Source organism: Sciurus carolinensis, chromosome 7 (genome assembly GCF_902686445.1).
Source record: "Sciurus carolinensis chromosome 7, mSciCar1.2, whole genome shotgun sequence".
NCBI lineage: Eukaryota > Metazoa > Chordata > Mammalia > Rodentia > Sciuridae > Sciurus > Sciurus carolinensis.
The window spans coordinates 144081596-144105179 of record NC_062219.1 but is presented as its reverse complement, the minus strand read 5'-3'; the positions used below and the strand labels follow the sequence as shown (position 1 = coordinate 144105179).

The window sequence follows — 23584 nt, the reverse complement described above, 5'->3', positions numbered from 1 at the left end:
GACACTGAGAAGAAGAAGAAGAAGAAGAAGAAGAAAGCAGCGTGGTGGAAAATCAGGAGCTAAACATAGCTAACAGAAGAACAAACCATTCCCCGAAGGCTGAGCATGTGTCCAGGTAAATAAAAATCGAGCCCCAGGTGCCGCTTGCTCAATGGATAACCTTGCTGGGAACGAGGGTAATGCAAATGAAACATCAGTGTGGGTACTGCGGATCCACGGCAACGTGTTTGGGACAACATCAAGACGGCAGAGGAAGAGGTGACACCCAGGGAAACGTGCGTGGGGGCTGGCAGAGGTCTGAAGGGACTCAACACATGCAGAGCTGATGATCATCAGATCATTAGCTTTCTCCCCCTCGAAAGATGCTAACATTTACTTTTAAAAATACAAAAGAAATTGGACCTTCTTAAGTGATATGAAAAAAGTATAAAGGTTTGTATTAAAGGCGAAAGTCCCTTTCCCACTCCTCTGGCTCCAGGGAGGAGTTTCCCTGCTCCTGGTCTTTGCCTCGTTTCTAGCTTCTCCGTGGACAGAGCTCCAGGCTAACATGCAACCACTGGTCCCCGTTTCTGTCCTGGGAGGAGCTTCCATCTATCCGTAGCCTCCCCGCTGGGCCAGTGTGGACTAGAAACTCATTTTCCAGCCTGCTGGCTGATTCGGTGTCAAGGATTGGGAGTAGGAGAACCATCGGCCCACCCCTGACCTCCTCCAGGCCAGTCTTTATCAGCAACAAAGGCGAGAACCTACTTTGGTCTCCCACTTATTTCTCAAATGGTTCAGTAACTCAAGAAACAGAGCCAGCGTGCTCAGAGTGGGCCCCTCCAATCCCCGGCCATCTGGGGAAGATGAACACTTCTCCTATCTCAGGTGACAAGAAGGGGAAGGAGCCATCGGTGGGGGACGGGAAGAATGGCATTCTGCTCTCCCGGGCAGCCGGCTTCTCAGCAAAGAGGTGTGCTGCTGAGCACCTGCTCGAGTCAGCGCTACTGCCGCGGTGACTGAAAGACCCGACCGGCACAACTGTAGAGGAGGAGGAGTTTATTTGAGGGCTTGTTTTCAGAGGTCTCAGTCCACTGAAGCTGGCCCCATTCCTCAGGGCTGAACATCATGGCAGGAGAATGTGGTGGAGGGAAGCAGCTCACCTGGTGATCAGGAAGCAGAGAGGGAGAGACTCCACTCTTCACACACAATGCAAAATACACACCCCACAGCCGCGACCCCAAAGGCCACTTCCTTCAGCCAGGCCTCATCAGTCAGTTCCCACTGTTACCAGGGGATTAATTCAACCCAGTCATTCCTCCTCTGAACCTTCTTGCATGTCTCACAGGTGAGCTTATGGGGAACACCTCACATCCAAACCATAACAGCACCCTGCTCTCTTCCCAGAGAGACAGGCGGGAGAGAGAAGTGGCAGGTTGTACAGTGGTAGGAGCCCCGACTGGGAGCTGGGGACACCTAGTGTCCTTGCTACCATTAACTTAGGACAAGTTACTTAAGTTCTGGGGACCCTGGAATTGTCCTCTGAAAACAAAAGGACTGCATCTGACAGGCCCAACTTCCTTCCAGTTCAACACATTTTCTGCAGAAGGTGCTGGGAGAGAAGGAAAGTAAGGCCCACCCCCAACACTTGCAAATCAGCCCGAGATAACAGCTGCAGATGCAGCTCAGAGGGAGAGCGCTCTCCCCGCATGCACAAGGCCGTGGATTCCGTCCCCAGGGACACACGCACACACACACACACACACACACACACACAGTCCCCAGGGACACACACGCACACACACACACACACACACACACACACACACACAGTCCCCAGGGACACACACGCACACACACACACACACACACACACACTCCCCAGGGACACACACACACACACACACATACACAGTCCCCAGGGACACACACACACACACACACACACACACACAGAGTCCCCAGGGACACACACACACACACACATACACAGTTCCCAGGGACACACACACACACACAACACACACACAGAGTCCCCAGGGACACATACACACACACACACACACACACACACACACACACAGAGTCCCCAGGGGGACACACACACACACACACACACACACACACAGTCCCCATGGACACACACACACACACACACACACACACATACACAGTCCCCAGGGACACACACACACACACACACACACACATACACAGTCCCCAGGGACACACACACACACACACACACACACACACAGTCCCCAGGGACACACACACACACACACACACACACACAAATTTAGGTTTTCTTTTTCTTGTCTGTCTGACTTAACTCTGTTTGGACGTATCACAACCCTAAGAAGTAAAATGGATGGATTACTGGGTTATTACAGCTCAATAAAGTTTTATATTTTCATTTTTAAAACACTGGTAAATAAAGTTTCAGCGTAGATCTAAAGGTTTGTATTCCTTATATAAAATGCCTCAATACACAGCAGAACGATGAACAGGAAGAAAGGAAAGGAGAGAGAAACGTTTTGGAGCATCTTTAATGCCAAGTATTACATTGGACATTTGATTTATGATTGTGGTGACAACCCTGAAATAGTATTTCAGAAATTTACTACGTGCCAGGCTCTACCCATCCAGCTACCATCTCCTTATCATCCCTCTCCCTATCTACCTACCTATTCATCCATCCATGGATGTTGGTACCCAAATCATCTCAATGTACAGAAGAAAGCGAACGCTGGGTATTTAAGTGAGCTGCATTTAGTCACACAGCCACTAGGTGCTGAGTTAGTCCACAGGAAGTGTGTGCCTGCGGTCTCATTTAAAATGATCTATCTCCAAATTCTAATTCCTTAAGGTTATGGCAAAAGAGCCACACAACAGTCCTTGATAAATAAGACATGCAGCTGTCACAGGTAAGATTCAAGTTCTGGTAACTGCTAGTCCTCGTAGCAGAAAACAACAGCCAAGATCATGAAATCATGGTTGCATTCATTCTGCCACTGTCAAGAAAACTTCTGTACAGTGACAGGTGACAATTTTAGACCGAGCACATCAGGGCATGCCGGCTGGCTGCACCTTTGCTGGTGCTGCGGATGTGTGGAATTCACACGCACTCGTGTCTAATTCAGACACATCTTACTTTGTGGATGATCACCATGGGCTATGCTGAAAGCTAAATAAAGAAGTGGATCCTCCTAGAGGAAAGCAAATAATTACCTTTGCCAAGACGGTAAGAGGAGCCTGATGCAAGTACTTGCTAATGGCTTTTCCCCTCTGAGATGAGAGCTCTGTTCTCATTTTACTTCTTAGACCTGCTCTGTGGTCAAAAGGGGCATCTTCCCAGAAGTGGCTGAAGAGTTGCAGACAGTTCTGCGGAGATGACGGGCAGGCAGTGGTGGTCCTGATATTAGTGGGGACTCTCAGGGGGCCATGACACAGAGACTTGGCCTGACATCTTTTTTATTCTGACATTGATGTACTTTTACTACTGGAGTAAGAACAAAACCCCACCCATTAAAAGGGCAGGGTGGGCTGGAGATATAGCTCAGTGGGTGGAGTGCTTGCCTCGCATGCACAAGGCCCTGAGTTCTAATCCCCGGCACCACAAAAAAAAAAAAAAAAAAAAAAAGGGGCAGGGCCATCTTTCTGGAACCCATGAAGGTATTATTTTAGCAACAAGATGCAGAGCTTTGAAAAAGCTTATTAATCCCAGTAACGTTTCAAATCATTGTAATTAAAGTCACTAGCTACACCCATCGCCAGTAAACTGATGCACTGAAAACAGTTAACTAAGAAATGAATGATCTAAGGATTTCATTGATGGATTAAATGCTTTAAAGCCAAGAAGTGGGCCATGGCCCTGGCATGTCATCTTCGATGAATATATTTCCTTCACTTTGCCTGAGGTTAGGGAGCTGGTGTGAAACTGAATGAGGTTATAGAGACTTCATAAAATTTTAAATATACACACAGCACAGAAAGCAACACATTCCTAGGAAATACTGCCTATTAGTGAATGTTATTGTCATTTGATTCTCGAGCCTTTTAAAAACACTTGGAAATACTACTTGAAAAAGAAAAAAAATGAACAAACCAAAAAATCAGTAGCTCTTTGGTACATTTTTCTTTCCCAGGGAAGAAGAGCCACCTGTGTCTGTGTGTGCACGCACGTGTGTCTGATTCAAAGTATCTGGGTCCCACCGGGATTTAAGGCAGAGACTGCAAGATTCTGTAGGACCAGGGAACTTATATTCCAGAATCCGCAAGTCAGAGAATCTTCCAGTTTCTCTTTGGTCTCCATCTGCTCTCAGAAGTCTTTGGATTATTCTGACCAGCACACGTATAAGATAAAACTTCCAAGAGCCACAAGGTTCCTTTCTGTCGACTACAGTCATCATTCTGACTCACAGAATTCCTTTTGAACCAACTACCTTGAAACTTTGTGCAAAATGTATTCCAGTCTCAGAATGTGGTTGATTCCGTGATGTTCTGCCGAGGCGACTTCCTACGTGGGATGGGACCGTACATGTTTTTGTGCTCAGAGAATCACTTTGCTTTGTTATGATGGCTATTGTTCTGGCGTTACTATCTTCTTTTGATTCTAAAAGGCTTTTCTTTCTTTTTTTTTTTTTCATATAAATCAGTCCCATTTTATTCACATTCACTTCACAGACATGACATGACAATATGTTGATAAGAAGTCTTTTAGAATAGAGCTCCAGGACACATACTTTGTATTCTTTCATATTTTTCTTAATGCATTTTAGTTATACATAATATTTAGGTTCATTTTGACATAGAATATATTTGCTCCAATTCAGTTCATGGTACTTCCCCTTTCCCTTCCCTTCTTCCTTCCCCTATTCTCCTTCCTCTACTCTACTGGTTGTCCTGCTATGTATTTATTTATTTATTTTTTAAATTTACTAATTTTTAAAAAAAATTTTAGATTTAAGATATTTTATCAACAGCTACTACAAACAGTAAGCCAGCTCAATTAGAGTACCAAGTACAAAATCAACATAGAAAAATCAGTAGCTTACATATATTCCAACAATCTTTTGGAAGATTTTAATGGAAGAGAAGATTTCATATATAACAGTAAGAAAAATATATTAATATGTTTGTCAATACAAATGTGACCCCTATTAAAAATTAAAATTAAAATACCACTGAAGCCAGAAAAATAGCCTTTCTACAAAGAGAAGGAACAAATTATTGTGTAAATTAATTTGTAAATTTAACAAAATCTCAAAGTAAATATAAGTTTTAAGTTATATCACCTGATGTTAAATTTAGTGAAAAAATAAACATAGAAGTGGGACCAGCACTAAAACACATTAAGACATTTTTAAAAGCCTAAATAATTTAAGAGTATCATACTTGTCTATTAGTAAAATGGAATGCCCAGAAGTAAGTATACTCAATACATATAGAAATTGAATGTATAAAGAGGACATCATCTGGGAAAAGAAGTAGTAAATAAATGTTACAGGGATAAGTACAGTGATATTCCTGCCTTACCTCATATACCATGATAAATTCCATATGTACCAAAGATATTTTTAAAATAAAACAACCATTAAATAATAAGAAGAAAACTTGAAAATTTTTTCTTTTCAAACCTGGAGTTAGCAAGAACAATTTTATGACTCAAAAATCCCCAAGTCATTAATTATTTCACTGGTACTTTTTGTTACATGAAAATCAATTTTTTATGGAAAGAAGCATCATAAACAAACTTTTTTAAAAAAGACAACTAAGGGAGCTATTTATAGCTCATATCACAAAGAGCTATCCTTCCTAACATGTAAATTGACAAAATTATAACCCTTTGGAAACATAGAAAAGGGAAACAGAATTTGCTATTAATAAACATTAAATTCTCATTATAAAAGAGAAATGTAAATTAAAACTGCAGATGAAAGACCATTTTCTCTCTCTCCATTGGCAAAAATCCAAAGTTAGCTAACATACTCTATTGATAGGACTCTGGAGGGGAGAGCATTTTCTCATGCATTCTGACAAAGGTATGTTAAAGTCACCCAGAATTATTGTGTTGTGTTCTATTTGATTCCTGGAATTGAGAAGGATTTATTTGACGTACATGGATGTGCTTTTGTTTGGGGCATAAATATTTATGATCGTTATGTCTTCCTGATTTATGGTTCCCTTAAGCAGTATGAAATGTCCTTCTTTATCCTTTCTGACTAACTTTGGCTTGAAGTTCACATTGTCTGATATGAGGATGGATACTCTGGCTTTTTTACTGAGTCTGTGTGTGTGGGTATGTTTTTCCCCATCCTTTCACCTTTAGTCTGTGGATGTCTTTTTCTATGAGATGAGTCTCTTGAAGGCAGTATACTGTTGGATCTTTCTTTTTAACCCAATCTGCCAGTCTATGTCTTTTGATTGATGAGTTTAAGTCATTAACATTCAGGATTATTATTGTGATATGATTTATATTCCCAGTCATTTTGGCTTATTTTTGGTTTTTAACTTGATTTGGTTTCTCCTTTGATTGGTTTTTCCTTTAGGGTAGTTCCTCCCTTTGCTGACATATATTGTTGTTTTTCATTTCCTCCTCATGGAATATTTTGCTGAGACTATTCTTTAACAGCACAGGCTTTCTATTTTTGTAAATTCTTTTAATTTTTCTTTATCATGGAAGGATTTCATTTTGTCTTCAAATCTGAAGGCTAGTTTTGCTGGGTATAAGATTCTTGGTTGGTAACCATGTTCTTTCAGAGCTTGAAATATGTTGGTCCAGGCCCTTCTAGCTTTTAGGGTCTGGGCTGAGAAATCTGCTGATATTTATATTGGTTTCCCTCTATATGTAATCTGATGCTTTTCTCTCACAGCCTTTAAAATTCTATCTTTATTTTGGATGTTAGGCATTTTCATTATAATATGTAAATTTGTATATTTGGTGTTCTGTAAGCCTCTTGTAGTTGATTTTCCATTTCATTCTTCAGGTCTGGGAAATTTTCTGATATTTTTTCATTGAATAGGTTGTTCATTCCTTTGGTTTGTATCTCTGTGCCTTCCTCAATCCTGATCATTCTTAAATTTGGTCTTTTCATGATGTCCCATAGTTCTTGGATGTTCTGGTCATGATTTCTTACCATCTTCTCTCAACTTCTCGTGGTTTCTGGTACTCTACACAATCAGAGAAACTTCTCTAGTAACATACAATAGAAATGATCCCTCTGCCTAAAATGTTAACCGTGTGAGCTGCAATGACCTCCTGTAACAGAAGTGGCAAAGACACTGACCTTGGGTAGCTTGTCTGGGGTGAACTCTCCTGCAGCTGTTTCCTGCTGAACTTACAGGTCTTTGCTGCCTTTGGTGGCAGCGCATGGTCAACAAGAACCCCTACTCAAAGTTGCTCATGTGGTCTGGGCTGCTTCTCTGACTTGGAGCCTGCTGGCGACCTGCTGACGTCATGGAGCCAAACTGTGGCTTCACACAGAAGTCGCCTAGGGACCGATACCTCCCCAGCAATCTTCGCTCCAGGTGCACTGGTCCAGACCTTGTCCATCCTGATGAACTGTGACGGCTCTGACCACTATTGTCAAACCATGACTCTGGCTTCAAGGTTTGTAGCTGAAAGAGGAAACCTTCTTGCTATTCCTGGGCATTTGGATATCAAAGATGCAACCAGGACAGGGACTGAGCAGAAAATGAATGGGATGTCATGGCTTCTCTCCTGTGCAATGACGGTCTGCATCTCAGTCACATCAAATCTGTGCCACGGACCTTTCATCATTAACAGGGAAGCCCAGTGAGACAGGATTCCAAGACTGTAAGAGTTCCTTAATGGCTAGAGTTGGGAGAGGGAAGACCTGGGCCATTTCCAAATTTAAGCAGCCGTCTCTCTAGCTGGGTTCTCAAATAGGGCGCCCCCTAGCCACATGGGGTGGTTATTCACGCAGCTAAAGTTTAAAATGCATCTGTCAGTCAGACTGTCCCCGCTTTAAATGTTCTACAACTGCACGTGGCAAGTGGCTACTCTGTGGGCCAGCACACGAGACAGGACGTTTCTGGAAATCACAACAATGGGCCCAAGGTGTGTGCAAAAGCAAGTTCATTTCGCAGTGCAGAGAGGCTGCTCAACAGGTCCCGGCACAGTGTATGGTCTGCTCCCTGGAGAGGGAATCCTATAGAGAAAGTGCCATGGTGAGGCCTGGAGAGAAACAGGACGTGTGGACGGGGTGGCTGCTGAGCAACACAAAACCACACCGGTGGAGGTGGCCTTTGGAAATGCCCCTGGGGTGGAATCTCAGCTCCCCTGGGTGAACTTGGGTGGGGTGAAGAAGAACTAGGAAGGGTTGGTCTATCAAAGGGGAGCCACGATCCAGACAGGGCTCATGTCTCCAGGAGACTTACTCCAGGCAGGCGATGGCCTCAGAGCCCAGCTGGATTATGTCCCAATCCCCCAAAGACCCTACGAGAGGACAAGCAAGGGCCTGCGTGGAGTTGAAGAATTCCTGGCTCCATGCCATGCCCAGAGACAGCAAGACCGCCACTGGTGGCAGAGTGGCTTCAGTCAGGCAGGCTGGGGGCCAGGAAACAGCAGGGCTTCTAGAAACCCTCATGGCCTTGCTGGGAGCCGTCTGGGATCCTGCATTTACATCTAATCAGAAAGCAGAATCCAGAGAGATGAACAGACGTCCTGTGCCTTCTATAGACAGGAAACGAGAGCTGGGACCGGAAGCCCAGGCTCAGGACTCCTCCGAGAGCCTTGCTGCTGAACAGACTCTCGGGTGAGGTGGAGCTGAGTGCCCCGTTGACTCGCCCAGCTCTACGCACCCTGGGGAAGGAAGTCAGGAAGGTTCTTCTAAGCTATGGGCAGTTTCCTTTTATTGGCTGTGAGTCTTCCAAAGTCTGGCTGGACCTCTCATTAGGCCAGTGTAGGTCAGTGGCTATGGAGTGATGGAGCATCAGACAGCAGGGGACATGTGGGTGATAGCAATGCTCCATGTGCCCAAGGACCCCGTCCTGCCTAACTTCACAGGCGGGATCCAGATAGGAAAGGGTGCTCCTGTAGTGGGCCCTCTGGAGAAGACCGCAGCTCCCAGGGAGTTCACCGGACATGGCAAAACTTACTGTGGAAACATGTCAAAAGCAGGGAGCAGCTATCCAGAGGTTAGCTCAATCTATATTCTCAATAGAGAGGACATGAACCAGAGCCTCCTGGGATGCTCCTGGGATGTCTGGGATCCCAGGATATGTGGACATTTAATTCACCATGTGGGAGTGATTCTGAAGAGCCTCTGGGGCAAGCTTTTCTTGCTCTTAGGAGATACTGAAAAGAGAATCCTCTTGTTCCTCTGGAGACTGTGGCGAGCCCACGTGATGCTACAATTACAGCCTCCAGATCATTACCGTGAGGATCTGCAGCCCGAGAATGCCTCCCTGAACTACGTTAAGTAGGTGATGAGTTAACCAACCCTGGTGCTGCCCTACTCTCAGACTTTATTATTATTATTATTTTCTTAAAATGGAGATCAGGCTTCTTTCTGTTCAGGTACCTTGTCCGGTTCACACACCCAATTTCACAATTTCACAACATATGCTAAAGGAGTTTACAGGTTCTAGGAATAGCAAGTTAAATGTCTTTTAAAAAATTATATTTGGTAACAAGTTTCTCTGACGATATGAATTTCTAGAGCTTTTTTTCCACTATTGGGGTTTTTTCACATATTTTTCAAAAAGTTGAAATTATGAAAATGTTCAAACACACTCATAAGCAGAGAGCAATGCTGTGGATCCCACATAATGATAATCAGATTTAATAACTGTCAAGCTGTTGGGAACACTTGCCTGAATTCTTTCTTTTTCATAGAGATGTCATAATACCTCCCAGATATCATGTCATTTTATTCCTCTGCACTAAAATAGACATCTCTGAAAAAAATTTTCTTAAGCAACCGTAATATCACCACAAAAAATTAACAATACTTCCTTAATGTTATTTCCCGCTCAGTGCATAATCGTATTCCTCAATTGCCTTTAGAATGTCATTTTACTCAAAGAATCCAGGATCCTCGTGGTGTGTTTGCTTGTCTGTCAGAGCTCCTAAGTGGCCTTGGTGGTTTTGGGTACTATTCACTTGCTGCAGGAACTACGCTGGTCCATGGTCTGGCCTGGAGATGTGGCTTCACTTGGCTTCTCTGAGATTTTTGCAAGGGGAAGAAGCTAGCTCTGGAGGCTTGAGGGCATTCCAGTTCCACTTGGGGGCAAGGGCTCACCTCACCGGGGACTGGGCTCTTCCCCGGAAAGCTCCCTGGGTCTGCTTGCTCCTTTGTTATTGATAAGGATGGAGGAAGTTTCAGGCAGAACTGTCACAGTCCACATGTTTTCTGGTGACTCGGGTACACATTATATCTCCTCAAGTGTTCTTAATACACACAAAAGAAATGCGAACTATCACAGCGAGTGGGTTTCAGAGGTTTCTGTCCATCGCTGGCCCATTCCATTGGTCAGGGTGCCCGCTGGATTTGACGATATGTGAGTCTTTCATTCATTCAGTCAGGTAATAAATATTAAGTGTGCACCAACAAACTCGGCACTGTTGAAGCACTTGAGATACTTTAGAGGACAAACACACAAAAGCTGTTGGCCTTGAGGTCATTGCAAATTTGCTTACTGTTTCAGCCTCTCTGAGTTAATTTTTGTCGTTGTCTGCAGTGCAGGATCTTAACTTACGCCCTGCTGACTGCATATTGGCTTCGCAGGAAACAACTGATGGTAAAATTGCATAGCATAAAGATAACAGAAAGGGCACTTCCTGTTCCTGATCCTTCTCCCACGCACTGGGTGTGTGAACCATTTCCCGACCGACCCTGCAAGACGCTAGTCTCCTGCCGAGGCTTCCAGAACCCTGCGCCATTCTGACCTACTTCCTGTTTCTTTGACCACTTCTCAGGCTGTGAGGGTTTTTTCTCACTTCCAGATTACTTTCTTTTTATTCTCCAAACAGTAAATGTTAGGGTCCACAGATTTTCTATCAGGGTTCCTTTTCAACACCTTCTCTCTGGGAGATATCATCAATTTACACAACTTCACGAGGGAGGGCCGACCTCCCTCTTGAGCCTCACGCCCTCAAAGTCAGCGGGGCCAGATCATCACAATATTCTGTGGTCTAAATCCACCTCCCTTGGGTTCCCAGCTCAATGAATGGCTCCTATGATTTCCCACCCAGTCACCCAGGCACACAGCCTAGGTACCAGCCCTTCCAATTTCTTTCCTCCTCCAAATCTGAGCTGTCACATGACCCCTGTGACCTCAGCTCCTATAAATTTCCAATCTGTCCCCCTCCCCATACACCTGGTACCCTGCTTCCTGTTACCACCCCCACACCACTGGTATCCTGGCAATGTCTGGCCAACTGGTCTCCCTCCAAGTCACTGCCCCTGTAGGCAGGGGGCAGGCTGTGAGTCGGATCATGTAGGAGACCCTCCCATGCTCCCCTCTGTTCTCTGGATTAGGAGTAAAGCAGGGCAGTTTTCCAGCCTGCACCATCTGCACCTGCTCCCAACGCGGGGCCTGTGACGGTGCTGGGCCTGTGACACTCCCCTTACCCACCCCACCTCTCTAGGTTAGTTCTTACTCATGCTTCGGATTTCCTCTAAGGCACTTCTCCTTCCAAGCTGCCTTGCCTAAGTCCCGGGGCCCAGGTGAGTGAGATTTCCAAGTGCCACCTGAAAGTCCTACATCATCCCATCATAACTGCCAAGCCACCTACGCCCACCACCAAGACAACAAGTGACACTCTCTTATCCTTCCTGCTATTTTATTTCCGGTGCCCAGAACGGTACCTGCGACATAACCGGTGCTTTGCCTAAATGCAATGAGTGAATAAGTTCCCTCTCACCTGCTACGGTCGTGACCCAGGGCGTTCTCCCGGCTGGACAGTGCTTTCCTGAGAATTCAGTTGCTTAAGAGAGTATTTATTGCAATTTCTCTCTGTCCTCCTGTCCACTTTCCATCTCTCTCCTTTACCTTATTAAAGGCATTTTGTTTTACAATCCTAAATGTACGGGTCTAGGTGAATCCGCTGTCTTCGGCTCAGAGGGCCACCCAAACCATGAGCTGTTCCGGTGCTGACAGTAAAGCCGCTTCCCCTCCAGACAGTGCCAAAGAATCCCAGCTTTCCCAAGACGCCACTTCCGGGGGGGACACTGGATCAGCTCAGACTGTGACAAGCCAGTAAGGCTGTGGAAAGCACTTCCCAGAACCCTGCAGACTTAAACGTCTGCGCACCTGGGATCCCAGGTACGTGAGGGGCTCTGGGAAGGCTCAAGGCCACGCTTCTCCTCCAATAGAGGGAAGAGTTTTTACTTCCCTTTTCAAAAACGGGTGACCTTTTCATGTAAATATCAGACTTTCCCTCTTGAACGCCAGAGGAGGGGAAACGGAAAAGAGATGTCCATTTCACGGAGCTGCTGTTTGTGTTTGTAATTAAAAATAACACCTTCCGAAAGGTCGCGCTAACCCGATGAAGGAGGAAAACACACCTGGGCGCACTTTATCATCTGCTGTGACGTGTCCCTCTCGCTGCAGCAGGTACAGGAAGGTCTGCCCTCTCCTGGCAGCGGGCTTGTCCCTCGACCTGCTTTCCCCCAGGACAGTCTCTCCCGCCACTGCAGGCTGTGAGGGGCGCTGACCACACAGGCCCACATCAGGCCACTCAGGAAACAGTCATGTGGCCTCGATGCACCTGAACTCTAAGAAGCACAGGACACTGTGACAGAACTGAGGTTTCATAGGGGACTCCGGTGACGCAGACCGAAGCTCAATCGCCACTGTCACCCCGTCAATTTCATACACACAGCAGGGTGTTTGTTGGTAGGATTATTAAACCACAGGTTGCAATGTTCACGGAGGAACGCTGACTACCCATAGGCAAAGCTGTTCTCTCCTCGGAATTCTAATGAGGGAGCTGTGGCTTCTCAGGGCTCTCAGAGTCTCGCTCGTTGGCTGGGACAGAGGCAAGTCAATCACCTCCTTAGGCTTCAACTGCTTGGTCCCACATGGCAATGACAACACCAGTCAGGCCAGGGGACTTCTTAGGTCCTTGCCAAATAGGAGAAATAGTGTCCCTATTTTACTAAAGGCCAAACCTAAGGTTTTGGTATGCATTTCCCCCATAACACTCAAGGACACTATCTGACGCGTTTGGCATTCATACACATAAATGTGCACTGAACAGAAAATTGCCCATTGAAATAAAGTTTCATGAACCATGAAACTGAATACTAAGGAGGACTTGCATTCTGGTTTTTGCCAGTGTGGGTGATAAAACCAATTCACATGAGTGTGCAGAAGTGGCCCGTCTGCCTGTGTTGCTCTTCCAATACATGCTTACTGGGCACCGGCCCCGTCCCAGGCACTGCGGGAGGGACTTGGCTATATCAGTGAGTAAACTAAGGACCCCACCCTGCCTGGTGCAGCTTACTAATAGGAGAGAGGGACCAGAAAACACTGACCTGATAAATAAGCCATTTACAAAGCCTGTGAAGTGATAAGAAAGAAAACAGGTCACAGGGAAGGGAACTAAGAACTGAGGGAAGGGGACAGCAATTGCAAATCCGGTGGTCCTAGGGTCAGCTCCGTGGAGAAGGTGACATCAATCAAGTCTTTCAAGATATGACTTGAATGAGGAGCTAGCAGGTGCATACCTGCGGGAAGAGAGTTCTAGAGGAGGGAGTGGCCCATGCAATCCTCCAGGGCCAGAAGGCAGGGCTGGAGGCGGGTCAAGGAGCGGCGATGAGTAGGAAGTGCAGGGAGCTGAAGAAAAAGTCAGGGTGGGAGGGTAGATTGCGTAGGGCTTTGTAGGCTGCGTAGGAGTTTGGAGTTCCGTGAGTGAGGTGAGGAGACACTGCAGGCTCAGAGCAGCAGGTATCAGACTCTGATTTACAGAGAACCGAGAGAGGGAGGCAAATGCAACACGAAGGACTTAAATTTTACAGAAACTTACTGAGTGGACTGAAAGAACGGAAGGACTGGGGAATTAGGTTACGAGTTCTTTTACAGTATAGGAGGACCGAGTTTAAGATTCTGGGCCCCAGTGCCTTTGCTTCAGCTACTGGTTCTCTCAGACTAATTGCTGTCTGAGAACATACAGTGTCGCATCATTTCCCATTTCCTTCAGTGCAATGGAAGCTCGCAGAGGGTTAGGGTTTATTTATTCCATCGTTCCTACAGCTCAACCCGAAGGCAGCTACCTGGCATGAGGTACTGATTCACTGAACGAGTGAATGAATAGATGTTCACAGAGTCTAGGAAAACTTCATTTAATTAAACTTTGGTTTAGTTTGCTTAAATCCAGTCTAATTTAAACAAACAGACTAGGTGAACGGGGAATAAATAAAATAAGCTGTCAAATTACAGATGATTTTCCACCACTGATCGGCTTCCCATCTTTACCATTTAGAGAGTTGATCGTTCGTATGGATGTTCACAGTGCATGCTTCATAAAACGAGGAGTATCAGATTGAAGAAAATTCGGAAAATGGTAGAAAAACAACTTAATCATTTTACATCCTCACTATCACTGCAACTAACGAAATGTCACCCCCGACTCTTAGTTGTGGCTCAGTGGCAGAGCACTTGCCTCTAGCATCGTCACCCACTGGGTTTGACTGTTAGCACCACATAGAAATAAATGAATAAAATAAAGGTCTATCAACATCTAAAAAAAATTTTTTTTAAATCCCCCCTTATTTTCAAAGTTTCAAAGTTTTTAGAGTTCACTGCATTCTAATGTGGTTTAGATACATCTAGAGATCCAACAAAGCTCTGATTTTTAAACTCTTATCTAAAGCTCTTCTGAACTCTAAAATTACGTGATTCTATATGAAAATGAACAAAAAATACAAGTCATGGAATAATTATGCTTTTCACTTCTACCAGATTCCACTAAATGAGGAATTTCTAGACATTCGAGTTTTTTCTTCTAGAACCAAGTTCTCGTTTGTCTTGATCTGAATTCATGGAACATTTGAGATTTCAACCCCCTCAGAAAAAATACAAAGAAATGCGGAGAGCAACGACACTTCACTCCATCTTGAGTCCACTCTTGCCCACAGCTGTGACTTTCCCACCCCTACGGCAGCCTTCTTTTGTACTTTCTAAGGACGAATGGGGTGTTATTAAGAAAAACTAAAAATGCAGTGCAGATTGGAAAAGAAAATCTTTCCTGCTGAATAAAGAGGACAAACTGCTTTCTGCCACATTAGAGCTACTAACATGCAGCCCAACGGGGTAGGCACAGCATAAACAGAGGCTGGACCCAGAGGGCTGTGCCGGGTGAGGGCTGACCCAGCAGCTACCCGACAGCAGGCAGTGGTCAGCGACGGTGCACCTCGGGTGGAAATGGTCTTACTGCCAGGTAACTAGCTCCAGGCCTGCCTGCTGACACCAGGAGGAACCACCAGCCAGGCAATGGGTGAGGGTCCCTCCAGGTCTATGGAATTCTCCCCGGACACTAACAACCTGAAGAACGTGGTGAAATTCCTCTGCCACCCATTACCTGCCACCCATTGGACGGTGGTAATGAGATTTTTTTTTCTTTTCCCACCAGAATCTCAGATACTGCAAAGAGAAAGAGGCTGCAAAGAGGAAAGTAGGCAAGGGAGGAAAATGGCTCACGTGGAGGCCAAGATGGAGGCCGGCACCTCCCTCTTGGGAGTGGAGCGAGGCTGTGGAAGGCGGAAGGCAGGGTTCTCACTGACAGACTTCCCTGACACCATTGCCAGGGGACTGTAGATCTTTGTCCCTTTGCAATCTTGAGACAAAAGAGGGCAGTGATGTCCACCCTTCCTAATTCTTGGGCTTGTTGATAAGATCAGGAAGGGCGAGGCACATAAATTGATTGAAAAATCATAAAGAATGATGATGATGATAACAAAACTAGTAACAGTGGTGGCATGCTAACATTTCTTGAAAAGTGGATCCTCGAGATGGCATGAGTTAGCTCATGTGATCCTCATCACCATAATATCATCCATGCTTTGAGAAAAAGAAGCAGAAGCACAGAGAAGTTAAGCAACTTGACTAAAGTTGCACAGCTACTTAGTAGAACTGGAATTGAATCCAAGTAATCTAATCCTGGGGCTCATGCTGCTCAACCTCACAATGTGATATAATATAAGGTGATGAGATTAGAGTCCACAGTGCAAACACAAGCCTGTGCAGTTTAAATTTGAATCCCTCTCTTCCTTTCCTTTTCCATCACCCAGATGGTAAATATATTTGAGAGTCTGATCTCTGTTCGACATTATTTGCAGTTGGGGGATCTAGCTGTGACCCTCCGAGACCCCTGCTCTCCTGGTGCTTAAGGGCTAGTAGAGACAGCCATTCAACAAACAGAAATGGGCCTACAGTCATAGTGCTAAGACGAAATAAAATAGGAAGCTGCAGTGGCCAGTGAGAGAGGGGACTAGACTGGGCCTTTCCTCCAGAGCCACTGAGAGCAGATCAGGGGCCAGCTCTGTGCCTGTTGATGAGGAAACACTGCCCCAGGCACCTGTCACTCTCAGGTACTCTGACTGCTTGTGTGGCCTTGGCAAGCCCCAGACACACAGTCCTCTAATTCTTTCCTTACAAAATGTAGCTTTTACTCCAACAACCTGGGACTTCTTAAGCCGGGAAGCCACCTGAGTCATGCTCACCTTAACCCAGTTATTTAGATGCAATGAAAATAATGAATGCTATAGTAAAAGGCAGCCTCTGTTTTGGAGCATGCCTGAGGATCTGCAGAGCTCAGTAAGGAGGGAAGGAGGGGGAAGGCCCGTTCCGCTGAACCCCAACAGGCTTTGGCTGTGACAATATTTATTTAAGCATTTGGGTGCTCATTATATGACATTATACCTGCAGTCACCATCTTCCTCCTCTCCTGGGGTGCAGATACAGAGAAAGCAGCTTATCAGAAAGGATGGAGATGAAGGTCAATGCAGGGGAGCGTTGGGGGATCGAACAGAAAGCCAGGTGCTGCAGAGGAAGTCACAAAATTATGGATTCTTCTTTCCCCTGGAGAGCTGAATCAACCAAAGAAGTTGTGTTCTGCTATGGGATTCCCCAGATAGAAAGGCCAGAGGGGCTCACCGGAGGGACTCGTGAGCTGAGGAGGTGCCAATGATTATGGGATGGAGATTGGAATAGGGCAGCTCCAGAACCTACCTCAGTGTCCCTCGCCACCAGGGCGGGGCAAGAGTGTGCTGCAGCTGACGGGCACTGCAGGCTGGCAATCTGTGCTTAGAGAACACCTCAAACGCACCTCCAGGAAGCCCCGTGGCAGTAACGGGTGAGATGGGATGCACCAGAGGGATCGATCGGGACCGTCCCAGAGAGCGGAATCAGAGACACAACAGGACCTGGGAACAGCCCACCTTCTGGTATTAGGACCAAGCTGGGCACACAGAACCCAACAGAAACACAGGATGTGTCACCAGAACTACCAGAGGGCCAGGGCGAATGTTTAAAGTAGAATATTTAATCATCTGGTCCATCACATCACGCCAGGGTGAAAGAGTAAGAGGGCCTGACACACGACTGCTATTCCCGGCTGCGACGGGATCAGAAGCGACAGTCTGTTAGTCCACTTAAAGACCAAAGAGGAGAACGTATTCCTCAGGGTGGGAGAAAGGGAAGGCAGAAGATGCGAGGTGGGCAGGGCAGAGGAGACACACGCGAGTGCCATTTAAAACAGCGACCATCGCAGGATAGAGGACTGAATGTTACTTAATATAACCCGTGAATCACTGCCAACGTTCATATTTAAAGAGAAGAATTCAGTAAGCAAAAGATGCAGTGGCCCCTGGTGAGCACTTGGGGACACATGCACAGAGCATCTCGGTCTCTGCAAATATTGTCATTTAAGATGTCTTGCGTGTGTAGTCATGATTTTTCCCACTTTATTTTTTTCTGTTGTGAGGAGACTCACTGCAGGAGTGGGCTGGGAGAACAAGCTCCCCCCCAAAAAATAAACTGTTAAGAAAACCGGAGACGCGCCTGTGGGTTCTCGGCATGGATCCTGGGAAGCCCCGGTGTGGGAAGAGCCTAAGCTCTGGGGGTGTGGCCTCTCGCACCCCGAGACCCACAGCCTGGACCCACGTCATTTCAGGAGTGCACGTCTTTCTTAGCATCCTGTGGTTTGATTCTCAGCAGAGAGAGTGGGAGCTTTTATTCCCCCATCATAAAATCAATAGCGTAAGTGTCCCTGTAGTCTATTCTCTGCAGAACTGTCTGGAGTTTTAAGGGTTCAGATCTTCTACTCACTTCATAGAGTGATGCAGAAAATTCAGTGCAATGCCAGAAACGGGCCAGATGGATGGTGTGTGGCCCGGGAGCGCGCGGGCAGGGGACGGGTCCTCTTACCTTTATCATAGATCTCCTTCAGGACCCCTCGCTTTATCAGCTCCTCTCTGCTTTGCCTCATGGAGATCTTCCTTTCCAGGGCTACAGGCAAGAGAAAGAGAGAAGCAGGCATGAGCAGGGGAGAGTGGCACTACGTCTTCCCCACGGATCTCTGTTAACGGGAACCACCGTGCGATGCGTGAAGAGCTTCCATGCATTACGTTCTGCTCTGGAAGCCAACCCTGCGTGCCAGTCAATAGTTTTTTGCTACAATGATAAACCTCCTAATCAGATGATTTGTCTAAATCTTCCAGTCTCTACATCACCTATATGGTAGGCATTTTATTGACTTTGATTGACAGTCAAGGAAGCGGTAGCATGGACAAGCTCCATGTTGCGTCCGTCACACAGGCACCGGGTAGAGGGACCAGGACTCCAAGTTGGACATCTGATCTCCCGTCTGGGCTCTGCCTCAAAGTCTGAGGCACTTCCCAGAGTGTGGGACCCCTTCACAGATGGTGATTCACTGAGCTGCCATTATCAAGAAATACTAAAGTTGGAAACTATCTCCTGAAAACACTCTACTTGGCACCCCAGGATCCCCAGTGGATTACCCCAGAGGTGGCAGGTGACCTCCCTGGCAGGACCCCCACACCTGCCTCTCTCAGGCTCCATATGCAGCAGCTCAATGAGCAACAGACTCCACAGGTTCCAGATGTGTCTCTGGTCAAGCACCTGAGCCAGATGCTCAGCAGCTGGGGCTGGAGGAGCCAAGAGCAGTGGGCACCTGGAGGGACATTTGAGTGGCAGCAGAGCCTGGGGGTAGAGGAGTGAGTGACAGCAAGAAGGGCATGCAGGGGGCTCAGGGGGAGCCTACAAAGGGACGGCAGCAGTGCCCAGTCTCTGGTAAACGCTGTGCAGAGGGTGGTGACAGTTATCAGTGGCTTTGTCACTCCCAGGCTCTTACTGTCCTTTAGAGGCATAGTTATTCAGGGTAAAAGATAAATAAAAAGTAGAGAAGTTTTTAATGCAAATTCATATATAGATTAATTAGACGCATGCACCTCCATAGAATTTAGTTCAGAGAATATGAGCCAGGACTAGAAATGAGCAGAGAATCCGGGGCTGTGGTTCTATTTCTGACACCCACGAGCTGTGGGACCTCAGGTGAGCCACTTGCTGGTCTGGGAAAACAGATGCCTCAGCCCAGCAATTCCAGTTTCACAGGTCCAGGGTGGGGCCGGAAGACCCGGATGGTGAGAAACAGCTCCCTGAGTCACTCCTAGGCAGAGCTGGGCTAAGGATCACTGAGGAGAAAATCTGGAACTTACTATTTTTTAAAATCACATCCTAACTTCTTTTCTTACATTATGATGAATTAAGTGGCAGGAGAAAAGAAAACAAATGCGAGGTCAAGATGCACTCGCCCGTAGCTTACTGAGAACTTTACCGGTCAGAGCGACACATACGTGCAGACCCAGGGAGGGCAGGACAGGAGGGGCACCACCGGCAGGGCCAGGGGTAAAGGTGGGCGTGGCAAACTCTGGGGTGGGTGTGTTTTGGCGGTGAAAGCGCTTTCCAACCCACGTCCAATGAGGGAGAGGGTGCAGGGGGACAGAAGGGTGCTCTCCGTGCAGGGGGTGGTGGGAGGCTGGAGAGGAGAAGACTCCAGGTTAGGATCCAGCGCTCCGGCCTGGAAATCTGCCTGGCATCACCAGGGAGAAGACTGGGCAGGTCAGGGGAAGCCAGGAGTTGAAGCAAGGGGTGGGTGACAGATCTTTTAGGGGACATAAAGCCATGTCATGGAACAAGGTGCTTCGTCATCCTGTACTTAACCACATGAGCCGAACGGACTTCTCTTAAACACTGAGGCTTCCCAGGGCTTTTCAAGAGCAGCCTGGGACGGATGGTCTGCTCCACAGCCATCAGCAGGAATCTGCCTCCAGGTGCTGGGCTTGCGGGTCCGAGATCCGAAGCTGCTGGAAGAATATGGATGGGGTCCAGCTCCACTCTGTCACCCAGACTCCAGCTGTCACCCCTCACTCAGCCAATCATGACAGAGAATGTCACCTCCAGATGAATGTCACCTGCTAGGGGCTGGAGATGATGGTGACCAAGGGACAGTCTCTGCCCTCAAAGAGTTTACAGATTAACGTGAGCTTCAGACTGTCATTAAACAATGGCATCGTCCAATGTGAGGTTACATACTGAGATGACGTCCCTTGTTGGGGTGTCAGGGGCTTTTTTGGAAGGAGATCCTTGAGTTGACATTTGAAAGAGGAATGCAAAGAGCAGTCGGGTAGGGCTGAGGGGAACTCGGAGAGAGCAGGCTGGGCCCAGGGGGCGAATCATGGCACCGCAGAAGGACACAGAAGCGCCTCTGGCTGCAGCCAGCAGCCCAGGTGAGGTGAGGCCCGAGGGCAGGGCTGCATCACAGGGGGCTGCACCCGGCCCGTGCTATCCTAAGAGTCATGGAAGCAGCCGTCAGGTGGGGCACTGGAAAGGCAAACAGTCACGTCAGTGTGGAGAACAGGTGGGAGAGACTAGGCGCGGCATGATTCCAGACACAAGGCAGGGAAGGATGGCAGCTTGGACAAAGACGCGGGTGACACAGACAGAGTTCAAGACATACGAGGCGGCAATGTTGGCAGGACCTCAAGTTAAGGATTGGACAAGCGACAGGCAGAGAAGGGGGTCAAGGACAACTTGGTTCCTTCCCATTGAGTAACTGAATGGAAGGTGCTGTCAATCACGAAGGTAGGGCGTGCAAGATGAGGACTGGGTTGGGAGGGTGGATGGTCCAGAGGGGGTATCGAGTATGTGCAAGGAAATGCCGCTGGGAACTTCAGGAAGCCAGAAGCAGCGAAACGAGACTGTGCATGTGGCCTGGGCTGTGCTGGACTCTGTCACACAGCACAGTCTCGAACTTCCAAGAACACCCCTCATTATAAAGTAGAATGGCTATTCTCAAGAGCACAAACAGTGGTACATGTTGGCGTGGATGTGGGGGAAAAGGCAGACTTTTTCATTGCTGGTGGAGTTGCAAATTGGTGCAGCCACTCTGGAAAGCAGTGGGGAGAATCCTCAGAAAACTTGGAATAGACCCATCTTTTGACCCAGTTATCCCACTCCTCAGTTTATACCCAAAGGACTTAAAATCAGCATACTACAGTAGAGCAGCCACGTTAATGTTTATAGCAATTCAATTCACAATTGCTAGATAGTGGAACCAACCTAGATGCCCTTCAGCAGATGAATGGATAAAGAAACTATGATATATATATATATGTACATATATATATTCACAATGGAATATTATTCAGCCATAAAGAAGAATAATATTATGACATTTGCAGATAAATGGATAGAATTGGAGAATATTAGGCTAAGTGAAATAAGCCAATCCCAAAAAACAAAGGCTGAATGTTTTCCCTGATAAGCGGATGATGATATATAATGGGGGTGAGAGAAGAATGGAGGAACTTTAGATTACGTAGAGGGAAATGAGAGGGAGGGGGGTATGAAAAATGGTGGAATGAAACAGACATCATTACCCTGTGTACATGTATTATTACACGAATGGTATGAATCTACATTGTGCACAACTACAGAAATGAAAAGATGTACCCCATTTGTGTACAATGAATCAAAATGCAGTCTGTAAAAATAAAAAAATAATTAAAGCAAAGGAAAAAAAAAGAAGGAATGCTAGAGACTCCAAAAGTATGATGTGAAGTCTTCTGCCCTGAACTTGCCATTTGCATTGGGTTTTTTTTCAAAATTAAGATGGATGGGTTGGGGGTGTAGTTCAGTGGTACAACATCTGCCTGGTATGTGTGAGGTTCTGGGTTCTATTCCCAGAACCAAAAGAAAAAAAAATTAGGTGGACCCCATCCAATATATCCATTCTAATTTAAATGAGAAAACCTGCCTCCCACCAGTTTTCATATCACATCAGCACTCTGGAAAGAGGTGGCTTTACCTTAAGGCTTTTTCCATTTCTGGGTACAGAACCCTGTGCCCAGAGGGAACTTGCACATTATTTGAGAAGTGTAGAAATTTGTGTTGTTTAACCTGATCCTCCCCACCATCCTGTGAAGAATTATCATTACCAGTCTACATGAGGTACCCCAGGTCCAGAAAAATTGAATTGTTCGGAATCATATAGCAGAGAGCAGAAGATCAAAACAACAACATAAAAGAACACCCCCCAAATCCCTCTTCCTTTCCCCTGGTGCTGTCATATGGTCGTGAGGTCCACCTAATGAGTTTGAGAACAGTCTCCCACAATGCAAGGTGACCTTATTAATAATTTACTGGGTGTTGAGTATTCCAGGAAAATGACCATTACTTTATTCTTAGACACTTGCTCCTTCGAAGGCACTGTTTTCTGACTATTTCTTTTAATAAGGTGTGCAGGATGCCTCTCTCTTAACTCTGCTTTCAGCTGCCCTTCCAAAGCCAGTGCTAGGTTTAACCAAGGTCAAGTTCACCACCACTCCAGAAAGTGATCCAAACACACAGGGACCTCAGGCCACTGGACCTGGTTTCCTCCTGAACCATAAGAGGGTATGGACCTACGGTTAATGTACAGAAGAAAAGAAAGAAAGACCGGTTTGCTTTTCACCAACCAAAGTCAAGGTTCAGCTCTCCCTCCCCCGTAATTTGGCCTTGGGTAGAGCCAAGAAACAAAAGATGAGTTGAAACCCTAAAAAGCTAAAGAATCTAGAGAAGAGGAGCAAGGCTGCAAAGAGAGGTGTGACGAGCACTCCACCTGCCCAAATGAGAACAGGCACAAGGTAAGTCAGGTAACGGCATCGGGCTTGGTGGTGAGCTGGCCACCAGCAAGCGTGTGGTCTTCGTGAGGTAGCAAATGGAAATGAACAGAAAGAAACTATCTATCCCTTAAAAAATACCCCAGATGCCGTATTAGTGGGCTTGGCAAGACTATGCAAGCAGGTATTATTATTATTATTATTTTTTTTTGCAGTACTGGGGATCGAACTCAGGGCCTTGTGCTTGCAAGGCAAGCACTCTACCAGCTGAGCTATCTCCCCAGCCCAGGTATTATTTTTATATAAAAGAAAAAACCAGTAAACAAGGAAATCTATCTGTAAATGTGAGGCTCACTATAATAGAACTCACTTATTAAAGCCAGGGCAGCGTAGGATCTGAGTGACCGCATGTGGGGATACCTGGGTGTAAAAAAATTGGGATTGTGGTGACA

The 23584-nt window shown here is 46.4% G+C and overlaps 1 protein-coding gene across 7 annotated transcripts in view; it reads right to left on the bottom strand.

The window, feature by feature from the left end:
- Phactr1 (phosphatase and actin regulator 1) overlaps nucleotides 1-23584 on the bottom strand; it is a 501682-nt gene that overhangs the window by 90564 nt on the left and 387534 nt on the right. For all 7 annotated transcript variants that reach the window (XM_047557907.1, XM_047557912.1, XM_047557911.1 and 4 more), the window contains one exon: nucleotides 18379-18459. In XM_047557907.1, coding sequence (XP_047413863.1) covers nucleotides 18379-18459 — 81 coding nt within the window. The remainder of the gene's footprint in view (nucleotides 1-18378; nucleotides 18460-23584) is intronic.